The sequence below is a fragment of the Physcomitrium patens genome, chromosome 24, assembly GCF_059467195.1.
Source record: "Physcomitrium patens ecotype Gransden chromosome 24, ASM5946719v1, whole genome shotgun sequence".
NCBI classification, from domain to species: domain Eukaryota; kingdom Viridiplantae; phylum Streptophyta; class Bryopsida; order Funariales; family Funariaceae; genus Physcomitrium; species Physcomitrium patens.
This window is the reverse complement of record NC_143433.1, coordinates 8,581,885-8,594,218: the sequence shown is the minus strand read 5'-3', so window position 1 is coordinate 8,594,218 and position 12,334 is coordinate 8,581,885. Positions and strand designations below refer to the sequence as shown.

Here is a 12,334-nt window from a genome sequence, read left to right as displayed (position 1 = left end):
TATTGATATATTATAGATGTATTTATATTTATGTTTTTTATAATAAATTCCTATAATAATGTAATTGTTATAGTATATGTTGTTCTTGAAAGGTAATAGGGCTGGCTTAGAGTCCAACAAAAGTACAGGTTTTGAATATCTTGGATACATAAACATTTCATCTATAAATTTATATTCTTAAGCAAAAAAAGATACAATATTTTTGCATACATGTTGTAAAATAACATTCAAAGCATATTTCAAATCATTCTCATTTGCTTCACTTTTATTTTTTATTTTTATTTTTCAATAATTTTTTTCTAAAATATAATATTATAATAAATGAAATATTTAATAAATTGAATTAATTTTTATTTATTTATTTATATATAATATATTATCTCCATTGAAATTTTGAAAATTTGAAAATATAAACAATTGTGCAATACATGTTTTTATATGTACTTTTCATTCATAGAATTTAATGTGATAAGAATTATTATATACCTTGAAATCAAAAATAATCACCGATGCTGCAATGTATTTAATTCTTTCTTTTCATCAATTATATTTATGTATATATGTATATATTCACATAAGAATTGTTCAAAAGTAGCATGTAGAAACCAAAGACGCAATCACCTGCACACAATAATTGGTCCTAGTATCTTAAAAAACCAAAATGTGGTAATAGAATTTAGCCCTTAAACGATATGGGTGAAGCCCTTGTAATTTAAATTATATCATTTGAAGTAACTCTTCTGCTCGCTCAAACATAAATACAAAGCGTCTAGACCCTGACATGCAGCATTTGAGTACCACCACTTGACAGGAATTAGGACGTAGTCACAGTAACATTGACTTCTTACTAAGTGCCAGTCCAGGGTAGGTATAAATAGTAAAAATGATTCAACCTTGTCATTCCATTAGCCTCCATGGCTTAGTGGTAGAGCGTTCCCTTCGTAAGGGAAAAGTTGTGAGTTGGATCCTCACTGGGGGCAACACAGCGGTATCTTCTAAGGATCCGTCGGACTCACTCAGTAGATTGACTGACTCTCTGGGCTCACTTCTATCTGTCGATTTTGTGATTTGTTATAAATTCGATTATTCTTAATACTTCTTGGGCGTTATAATTGTATGTAAAATATATTTATAATAATTTGGTTTGCAATTCATGTGTAAGCATGCTTAACATAATATTTGACGCACCAGTCATATATATATATATATATATATATGTGTGATTGTGTGTATGTATGTATATAATTGAAATGTATTAAAATAATGATACTTTTTCAAAGCATGATGCAATCAAAATCCTTTTTGATCGATATCATCTGTTGTTGCATGAAAATAATATTAATTTATTAAAAGTGGTGCACTCAAAGTTGGATGAGACTTATTCTGGCCAAGGCCCCACAATCTTGGTTGCTCATTTCCACCCTATATAACAGAGTCAGATCCAAAAAAATTATTTAACTAGAAGGGTTATTAGTTTTAGGGGATTAATAATCGGGGTAACACTGTACTGAGATTAGTATTGCATAAATAATTAAACTTCCTTCTTTTTTGACAAAATGACAAAAAACCTACGTTTTCTTCCATGCACCGTTGCCCGGCCGAAGGCGACGAGCGTCAGCCCTTCGCGGTCACAGAGGATTCCTGCTTCAACCGGAATCGTTGCGGAGCAGACAACGCCGGTGATTTCGATGCGGACTTCTAGTTGGAGACCGATGCGGATGCCAGCTGTTTTGAGCATTCGGAAGTGCCGTTGATTCGTGCAAAGACAACGAGACAACTGGAGATAAAGTCACTAAGCTGCTTGTCATCGCTGCATGCTCCAACATTGTAAACTCACCAATGCGCCTGAGCGTTTTGACGATGGATCCGAGCCCACGTCCCAGCTGCGTTTGATTCGTGTGTCTCATGTATATTCCTAATGTCACAGTTCGGCTGCCCTCATGCATGTTCTCAACCCTCTGCGGATTCTCCCTCTTGTGTCCAGACGAGTGGAGGACCTGCGCTTCGCGTGTCTTTGGTCTGCCGAGTTGGTGCCGTGGTGTTGTTGGCTCCGCGTTGGACTGGAAATTCGACTTGAGGTTGAGGTTGAGGATCGGATGGCGCATCATCATTTTGTGCTCATTCATGGTGGTTGCTATGGTGCATGGGCCTGGTGCAAGCTAGAAGATTGTCTCCAGAGGAAGGGCTGCAAAGTGACAGCCCTAGACATGACCGGCGCTGGCATCCACCCTGCCGACCCTGACTCCATTACCACGTACGAGGAGTATCACCAACCTGCGCTAATTTTCTTTGAATCTGTTCCTGAGGGCAACCTTGACAAGGTTAAAATTTCTTCTTTAGCTGCGAGATTGTTTTGTGTATACGCATGTCGTCAACTTTGCAAAAATGTGGACGTAGTGTTCAAATGATCCGCGGCCAGCGGAGTTCCGATGACTGAAGATACAATTCTTATGGAATTGGTGTGTCTTGTTCAATTTTTTTTAAAATTAATTAATTAATTGATTTATTTTTGTAATTCATTAGAATTCAAGAGAGAATGCAATTCAACGAACGCGGCGTAAAACTTGTAGACTTAGACAACTTCTTGATGCAGTAACATTCTCTACCTGAATGGAAAAGAATGCTCGTGCAGATGAGTAAGGCTCCTGCACCGTTTTGCAAAAGAATCACGTTTAACTTCAAAAATGGAATCGAGAATGCTCCCACGTCTTTCTATTATCCAACTTCTGAGTTGAGAGATGTATTTTATGGCGATTGTGATTCACAGGTAAATTTGGACTCCCTTCAACTTTCTGCTGCGCGCACTGAGCTCAGAATTTGGACACATGCTTCTAATGCCTTTGATAGTCTTCAAATTGTAGTCTCAGCGGATGAACAAGGCGTCAATCTCCTACGGATTTATCGCAGCGACGCTGCAAAGCGATATCGCCATGCGTGAAATTTTTAGAACCGCGAACACAATCACAACATTCTGACGTCTTGCAGGATATTGTGTTGGCTTCAAAACTGGTGAGGCCGTATCCGAACCGAATGTTGGCGACGCCGATTACATACACCCAAGAAAGGCATGGGCAGGTGCCGGCTGTATATATCAAGTACTCTCAAGACAACGCGTTTCCTCCACAAGCACAAGAGTACATGGTGAGCCATTACGGGCCCTTTCAAGAGGTAATAGAGCTTGAGGGAAGTCACTTCAACTTCTGGGCAAGAGTGGATGATTTCACGACCCTGATTGTGAGCCTTGCCAACAAGTACACAACGCAAACCAGTAGTCCGGTCTATCACGCCACAACACAGGTCACTTGACGCACAGGTTCTCAATGCTTCGGCATTACTGAACACCTTTCAAGGTTTTAGGGCTTCGTCAAGAATGAAAACTTTACGATCAATCTGAGCAGAATTCTTAAATTCGTAGACGATGCAATTTTGTTTCAACGTTGGGAGAAAGGGAGTGATTTGAAGTTGTTACTTCACTGAAAACCAACTGTCATTTGTGTTATTGGAATCTTGGTTAATAGCGACACTATACGTAAAAGTTGCTTGATACACTGCCAGGATTACTATCCATCGGAATCTTTCCTTATTTGAAACTTTTAGCCTGATATGGTCTATAAAGGACGCGATTATTCTATTCAAAACCTCTAAACTAGCTACAGCCTCCATCACAAGCAGTTCGAGAGCTCACAACCCGGAGATGGACCTAGAAACCAGATGTAGGATACAAGTAGAGTGACACCGCTGAAGTTCATCTAAGCCGTTTGGCCCCGAAAGATTGTATTTCAGCACTAGGTTGCCTTCTGTGTCGACACATCCGCAACAATCTGTATTTCACCGACGAGCTTCATTTTTCAATCTTTGTTACTTTTCCACGTGCTACAACTAAAAAACAAACAATTATACGTCCAGTATGCGCGCTTGTTCCAAATGCACGAGTGAAGAATTTCAGTCAGCCGTATTGGGATATACATGACCCAAATACCTCCCGAAAGAGTGTACGTAACTGAGACCAGGAAGCCTAGAAGTCATGGAATTGTGGAGCTCATGGTCTACATGGACAAATCCTCTCAAAATTGAGATGATGCTGCGGTGACTCGACGAATCGATGAGAGTTGCTACCGATCCAGGTCTTTTGGACTTGGTCAGGATGGTCTGCTTCAAAAACACGATCCATTTCTTCGAAGAAATATGCTTACTGAGAGCATTGAATGCGAGTCAGACGGATTAATCCAACGCGCTCATTTCTTTGCTTTTTCTAATAAAGTATTAATGAAGTATGATATGGTTTGTTTGAGCATGTAATACTAAGTTGTAAACAAATCAAAGGCATAATTGATTATTGCTATAGATATGTGTTAGATTAGTAGAACAAATATTTGACTCTTGCATTAGTTGCCAAAGATAAATAATGTCTTTTGTAACTCCTTTGAGTATTCTATATTCATTCTCTATTGTCAAGAATGCAATAGTGTTATGTAAAAACTATCCTAAGAATGCACTAGGCATTTGATTGTGGAAGGATTTGATTTTACATTGTAATTTGATTTACAACTCCAAATAATACATAATGAATTTAGAAACACTCTTTGGTAACCTTAAACAACCTAAGTAAGTTTCCAATTATCCTACATACATTGTATTAATCTTAGAAAAATCCAACTTATATCTTATCACACTCTAATCAATTATAAATAAATCCAAAATAATCTCAACAAAATTTAATCAATTTTTTATCAAATCCTAATTAAATCTTATTAATTCCTAATAATATCATATTCAAATCTTGATCAAATTCTAATCAAATCCTAACCAAATCTTAATAAAATTCTAAAAGAATCCTAATCAAATCCTAATGAAATTCTAAAGAGATCCTAATGAAATCTAATGAAATCTTAATAAAATCCTAAAGGAATTTTAATTAAATTCTAATTAAAATATAAGAAAACTTGAATCAAATCCTATAGTAGATTCAAAACTTCAATAAATAATAATGCAACAATTGATCTTGACTCAAATTTGCACATTGTTCATTTGCTATCAAAATATGCATAATTGTTGGAAATCAAGTTTACTACTTGTGCCCCAAATTTTACTTCAATCCAATTGGCGGATTGATATAAATCTTAGAAATCATCACTAGCTCTTAAAACTCCAATTTTCAAGATTCCAATCCACTTCAATTTCAATTAACTTTATTTTAACTATTTGATTAAGCTCAAATTTACAACATATATTGAACACAATTATAATCACAAATCTACAAATTTTTATCCATAGATTCAATACAAATCTCATGAAATGCTTTAAAATATAAATCTTTTTTGTTTTACAAAAACTAGAGTCATTCCAAAACTACCCTAATTTTGCAAAGCTCTTACTAAATCATTACAATCTTAAATCACTCAAAACCAATGTCTAAAGAATCTCTTTCTTATCTACTCTAAAACTCCATTTTCCAATAAACAAAAGAACTCCAGATTTGTCACAAGGATATGATTTTGTGTCTTGGAATCTGATTTTGACCTAGGCTCATAACTAATCTTCTAAAAATATTAATATTTATTTTTTCGGGGTAAGTTTTTCTAGAATCTTTTATCTTAAGATGCCCATGATACTAATTTTTCTATTCTATCTTTTTTTTGTCTTGTTTATGGCTCTACAAAGCGATCAGAAATTCATTTTGCAATAAGGAAATATTACCACTGATTGGTTTTACTACCTCATTAACTTTTATCTTTATTTCTAAGGTAATTTTTTACTATATTTTAAAACAAGATCTTTAATAATATAATATTTTCTTTTCTTTTCTCTTTCACCTATTAGTCATTGTCATATTACGTGTTATCTTACATGAAAATGCACCACATACTTTAATGTGGAACATAAATTAGAAATTACAACAACAAAGATTCATATAATTCTAATAGAATCCTAAATAAAACTTGATTAAATCTTATTAATATTAAATAAATCTAAAAGAAATTATAAAAAAGAATCATAAAGAAATTATAAAAGAAATTAAATGAATTTTTAAAAAAGCATAAATAATTTTTAAAAATATTTAAAAAAATCCTAAAAATTATCAAAAATAGAAATCTTAAATAAATCCTAATCAAATCTTAATATAGTCTTAGGAAAATGCTAATTAAATATTAAATAAATTCTAATAAAATACCAATAATAGCCTATATAAATCCTAAATTAATCTTAAATAAATCTTAATCAAATTCCTAAAGTAGTCTTAAAATTCTACTAATTAATAATTGAATTTTTGATTTTAACTAAAATATTTTTCATATTTCAATCTTTAAGCAAAAAGAAAGGACAAAAAATAAAATTAAAAATTAAAAATTATCAATTGAAAAAAAAGAACTTTCAATACTCTTAGATGTTTATCATCTTTTTTCTTCAACCTAGATGTTAATCTTTCAGTCGCAATTATTTCTTGTAAAATATTTAATTGCTCTCTAAATTGGCATGAATATAGAAACCCAAGTCTACTATGGTTTCACAAAATTTTGCTTCAATCAAACTAGCATATTTTTCAATATCACAAAAAATCTCATTAATCCTAAAATTCTAAAATCTAAGACTCTAATCCAATCAAATTTCTATATTCTTCAATCTAATTGTTCAATTAATTCTAAATTTGTTAGATATATTTGAAAAAAGCATATTTATAAATCCAAAAAATTTCATCCATATACCTAAATTAATACTCACACATTCCTTAAATATATAAGCATCTTTTTATTTCTCAAAATCCAAAATCTTTGAAAAAATCTCTTATTTTGAAAAGCCTTAAGAAACTCAATACCTATCCAAATCTCTTGAAATTAATATTTATACAAAGTTCATAAAATTTTCTCTGTTATCTCAATCTCTAATGTGAAAAATAATTCCATAAATTGTTGTAGGTGCAGGGTTTTTTGACTTAGGATTTAATCCATTGTTGTTATATTGTAATACCACTATATGATAAAAGATAAAAATATGGATCCTATCATAGAAGAGTCTAATTAAAAAATATAATAGCAAAATATAAATAAAAGATAAGGTGGTAGTAAAAACTTATAGTATTAATGCTATCTTTAAAATAAAAAATAAAAATAAAAATAAAAAAACTTCTACTTACTTGTACAACTATAAATAAACATATAAATTATAAATAAATTCCATATAAATCCTAACCAAATCTTGATGTAGCCTTAATCAAACTTTAATGAAACTCTAATAATCTTAAATAAATCCTAATAAAGTCCTAACCAAATCCTATTTAAATCCTAGACCAAATTCTAATCAAATTCTAAATAATCCAAAAAAATCCTAAATAAATCTTAATCACTTCCTAAAGTTATTTTAAAATATCAATAAGTTAAAATCAATCTATTTATATTGACTAAAATTTCACTCATATTTCAATCTACAAGCAATTAATAAGCACATAAAATTTGAGGACAATCAAACTCACCAATTGAAAGAAAAGTTTCCAAATCCACTTGAATATTGGCTGCCCTTCTTCTTCAATTTGAATGTTGATCTTTCAATAGTGTTTTCTCCTTATTGAATTATTAAATTGCTTCAAAAATTCGCTGGTGTATAGATTTCTAAGTCTAAATTGCTTTCACAAATTTGTGTTTCAATCAAATTAGCGGATATTGAAAGATTACAAAAACCAAGAATCGACAAATCTAAGATTTCAATTATCTAAGTCCATTATCTACAAAAATTCTCATAACTATCAATCTAATTGTTCAATTAACATCAAATTTTTTAAAACATTTAAGAAAAATATAATTATAGACTAAAAAAATTTTGCATATAAATATTCTATGAAATTCAAAAAATCCTCAAATTTGTGAACTTCTTTTTATTTCTCAAAATCCAAATCCATTGAATACATCTCTAACTTTGAAAATCCTTCAAAACCTCAATATGCTTTTAAATCATATAATAATTTTTTTAAAACTTTTTACAAGTCTATTATCAAAACTCACTCTTTGATCAACCATAGAACCCCAGAGTCACCGTAGGTGCATGGTTTTGTGCCTTGGAGTTTGATTTTTACCTTGGTTTATAATAGGTCTTCTCGAGGCATCAATTCTTTATATTTCGAAGTGTTTTTTGCTAAAACCTATTCTTAATTCCTTCTTAAAAATACCTATATCAATTATTTATCTTATTTACTTTTATTTGGTTCATTTATGCCCTTAGAAAGTTAATAGAAGTTTTTTCTTCAAAAAAGAAATAATAGCATTTATTAATTTATAATACCTCCTTACCTATTATCTATATATCTAAAATAATTTTCTAAAGTATTTTTATTTAAGCTCCTCTATAATATAATCTTTTCTTTCTTCTTTCATCATATAGTTGTATTATCACATAATAAAGGTAGTTACAAACTTATAAAATATTCAAAATATGGACTTCTTTCTAACTAAATCTCTTGCAAAATCAACATTACATAGTTTAAGTATTTTGGTTTTTTTAACTTATTTTTTGTAAAAAAATATAAACCATGAATGAAATTTCTTTTCAAATATTTTAAAACATGTATGATTGGCTTAAGTTGAATGTTATGAAGTTATGCATTGAATTAGGTAATATTGCAAACAATTAATGAAATGTCAAATCTTGTGTTTGTTGCTTGCAAATGATATCCTATCATTTTTTAGTAAAGTTTTCATCACAATATGGATTTTTTGTATTCTTTTATAGAACTAAACCTAAATTTTTAGGGATTTTAATTGTTGTACAATCCTCTATTTCAAAATACTTCAATAATTGCAAAATTTAAAGATGTTGATGCAACAATAGTTCCTTATTTTTTTGCATAATCTTTGCTTTAAGATGAAGTTGAGTTAGACCTAAGTTGATTATTTTAAATTCTTTTATAAATTGTATTATTATTCTATTAATTTTTTCCAAACAATCTCCAATCAATAATAAATCATTAATATATAACAATAGCATAACATATTTTCTTTTATATAAAAATAGATACATATTAGGATCTACCTTTTTTTTTAATAAACCACAATTTTCTCCAATTTTCATCAATTCTCAAGTATCATGCTTTTAGTACAGGGTTTAATTTGTAGAGTATTTTTTTAACTTTTAATTTTGTATTTAATTTTTTAAAATTTGAATCTAGAAAAAAAAATTATGTATACTTTTTTGTCTAAAATTCCATTCAAAAAGCCAATTTAAACGTCCAATTATTGTATGCTCTAATTTTTGCTTGTATATAGTATCAAAATTGTTATAATTATTGATTTGTAAAGAGTTGGTGTGAACTTATGATAAAAATCTATACCACATAATTGTTTAAAACATTATGCTATAATTCTTGTCTTTAATATATTTCTTAGAGAGTCTTTTTTAGTACAATAAATCTACTTGGCTGTAATAATATCTTCTTGTTTTGGTGGAATAACATAGTCTTAAGTATGATTCTTTTGGATGGATTTCATCTATAGTGACATTATTTTGATTCACCTATTATATTAGCTTGTTTCTAAATAATTACTTGGCTCACCACTTTCTTTCTCTATAAAGTATAAATAATAGTTTTATGACCTCATTTAAGTTATTTTTGACTTCTTGACGTTCTTCTAGTCTCAAGCCTTTGTTCAAATAAAATATCACTAGGTCACTCTTATATTTCATCAAGTTGAAATACATTTGATTAAGAATCTTCTTATTCATATATACCTTAAATTTGCTTGTACCTATCTTTGTTGTTTTTTAAATCCATCTCTAATGACTCTTCACTCATTCCATGAGTCCAGTTTTCAAAATCAAACCAGATGCTATCATCACATTTCTTTAAAGCTACTTGTAATAATCTTTTTTTTTTTTTTTTTTTTATCAAAAGTAATATCTTTAAAGCTACTTGTAATAATCTTCTTTTTTTTTTTTTTTTATCAAAAGTAATATCTTTAAAGCTACTTGTAATAATCTTTTTTTTTTTTTTTTTTTTATCAAAAGTAATATCTTGATTGATAATAATCTTGCATCTCTTTTGCAGATAAACTTACTATACCTTTGTTTCTAAATCATAGCCTATAAATAAGCTTTTAATATATATATATATATATTATTTATTTTAAGAATGTGTAGATATGTCAAGCAATTCCATATTCTTAGATGAATAATGTCATACTTCTTTCTTATAAATATTTACTTAAATGTGATTCTTTGATTTATATGCATTGAATATTTTTTAATTAAGTAAATTATAATATTTTCTATCTTTATCTATAAATATCTTGAGACTTTGCTAGTGTATGTTAACCTCACTATTTTTTCAATAATAGATCTATTTTATCTCTCGGCCATATTGTTCTATTGTAGTGTTTTAACTTAAGTCAAATATCTCTTTATACCACTTATTTTGAGATATTTTGAGAATTATTTAGGTAAAAAACTTCCATCTCTATTTATTTTCAAACCCTTGATCTTTTGTCTTATTTCATATTATACCGTCTTCTTGAATATTTTAAACTATAAAAGACTTTCAAATCATATCTTAAAAAAAATGCCAATTTTTTTTTAAATATATTTTTTTTATTAACACCATGATATAGCTAGAGCCACCTAAAGATGCACATGGTAGTGGTTCTATAAGATTATCATATATTAGCTCAAATTCTTTTATAAATCTTTTTTAGTTTATTTTCTAACTAAATAGTTTTCACAAACTTCATTATATTAATATATAGGAGGAAATTCTATCACTTTGTCTAATCTAGAAAGCTGTAACAAGCTACAAAAATATAGATGATGAAATCAATTTATTTATTTATTTATTTATTTTTAACTCTACACTACTTACATCATATTGTGAAAAAAACTTATATAATCTATTAATTGAATTATATTTTTTTTTATTTCTATAATATTTCTATCCATCAAATTATATATTAGCCAATACTTGATTTTTGCAAAAACAACTATTCTTTCATTGTTTATAAGTTCTTCAATCAATAATAGACTCTTTGTGAATAACTTAAAGAATATTGCTCACTCAATCGCCTTGTTCCTAGATCTGCTGTAGTAGATATCTATCGCTTCTTTACTCTGATACAATATTAGTGCAATAGAATTCTTTATTCATAAAGACAACATATCTATTCTAAATAATACACATCAAAGTTAAGTCTTAATCTACCTTAATCTAAATACATGTATTAAAATAAAAAAAAAAACAATGTGTTAACTTTCATTAAGGTATCAACTTCTAGACAAATATATGAGAGTTGAGCATACACTTGTACTAACACCAAATTTATCACATAAAGGTGGTGAATGGAACTATTTGAGAATTGTCTGCCATAATTTATATCTCTTTTGTTTATTTTTTCACTAGATCCTTCTTTCTCATTCTTATTACTTTCAAATCCATTACAACTATTGCCAATGAAGTCTTTGTATCTTCCATAGTTATCAATCTCAGAATAAATAAACAATAGTATTGTACTTGTTTGCTAGATTTGTATACCTTCACTAAAACATCAATATCATGAGTCTATTTTTGGCAAACATGTATATTTTTTGCACATTTATACCTGCAACCTATATTTTTTGATGAACTTGTAGCAAATATGAATAGAAAATGAATTCTTTCCTTATTCTAGCATTTCCTAATCAAAATAGATAAAATAAGATAATAGGATGTATGTAATAACTAAAATCTGTCTCATGTATTACATAGTGAGATTATAGATATAAGTCATAAGCTTATTTAATATTGTCAAATATTATGTTTAAGTATCATTTGTCAAGTCATTGAAAAGATGAATGGATCCAAATAAAAAATCAATAATTTTAGTTCAATAAGTGTGGCTTAGAAATATACACTTTAGTTTGCATCTCATTGTGCGACATTGATAGGATGAATGATTGGTGTCACATCATCACAAAGTAGTGATTTATAAAATGTTGTTGAGGTGTATTTTATTCAACATTGCAATTAAATTTTTTTTGCTATCTAATATATAGAAATGTGACAATTTTCATTTTGTAACATGTTAAAAAATTTCAAGTTTTTTCAAGAGTTTACAAGGAAAATTACAAAAAATATAAATAAAAATCTTTAAATAATTAGAAAAATCTAAATCATACAATTAAGCATAAATCTATAAAAAATATCAAATCTTTGCAAACTTTTTTCTTACTTCACTTTTCTATAATTGTACAAAATATAAACAAAGTCAATTTCAATAAGAAAAACTCTCCAAATTCTCTAACAATACTATGACTTCAATAGCAATTAATATGTTTTTTTTTTATTTTGTACAATGAACATTCTTTTGAAGTTATTATAGTACAT

The 12,334-nt window shown here is 28.8% G+C and overlaps 1 protein-coding gene, 1 long non-coding RNA gene and 1 other non-coding gene across 4 annotated transcripts; 2 read left to right on the top strand and 1 right to left on the bottom strand.

Moving 5' to 3' along the window:
• The first annotated feature begins 908 nt into the window (after nucleotides 1-908).
• Nucleotides 909-980, top strand: TRNAT-CGU (transfer RNA threonine (anticodon CGU)). The gene has a single exon. It is a non-coding gene; the product is annotated as a tRNA-Thr (tRNA).
• A 647-nt stretch (nucleotides 981-1,627) lies between these two features.
• On the top strand, nucleotides 1,628-3,852 carry LOC112276540 (methylesterase 10). The gene is made up of 3 exons (XM_024507948.3): nucleotides 1,628-2,321; nucleotides 2,633-2,767; nucleotides 2,986-3,852. The coding sequence occupies exons 1-3, from the start codon at nucleotides 1,941-1,943 to the stop codon at nucleotides 3,304-3,306; spliced, it is 837 nt and encodes a 278-aa protein (XP_024363716.1). The 5' UTR covers nucleotides 1,628-1,940; the 3' UTR covers nucleotides 3,307-3,852.
• Nucleotides 3,853-6,905: 3,053 nt separating this feature from the next.
• LOC149986381 (uncharacterized) lies at nucleotides 6,906-12,239 on the bottom strand. 2 transcript variants are annotated; one of them, XR_016500499.1, is made up of 3 exons: nucleotides 11,272-12,239; nucleotides 7,469-11,082; nucleotides 6,906-7,012 (listed from the first exon to the last, which is right to left on the bottom strand). It is a non-coding gene; the product is annotated as an uncharacterized LOC149986381 (long non-coding RNA). The 2 variants fall into 2 exon arrangements; XR_016500498.1 differs by having other exon boundaries at nucleotides 7,469-12,239.
• Nucleotides 12,240-12,334: the final 95 nt, after the last annotated feature.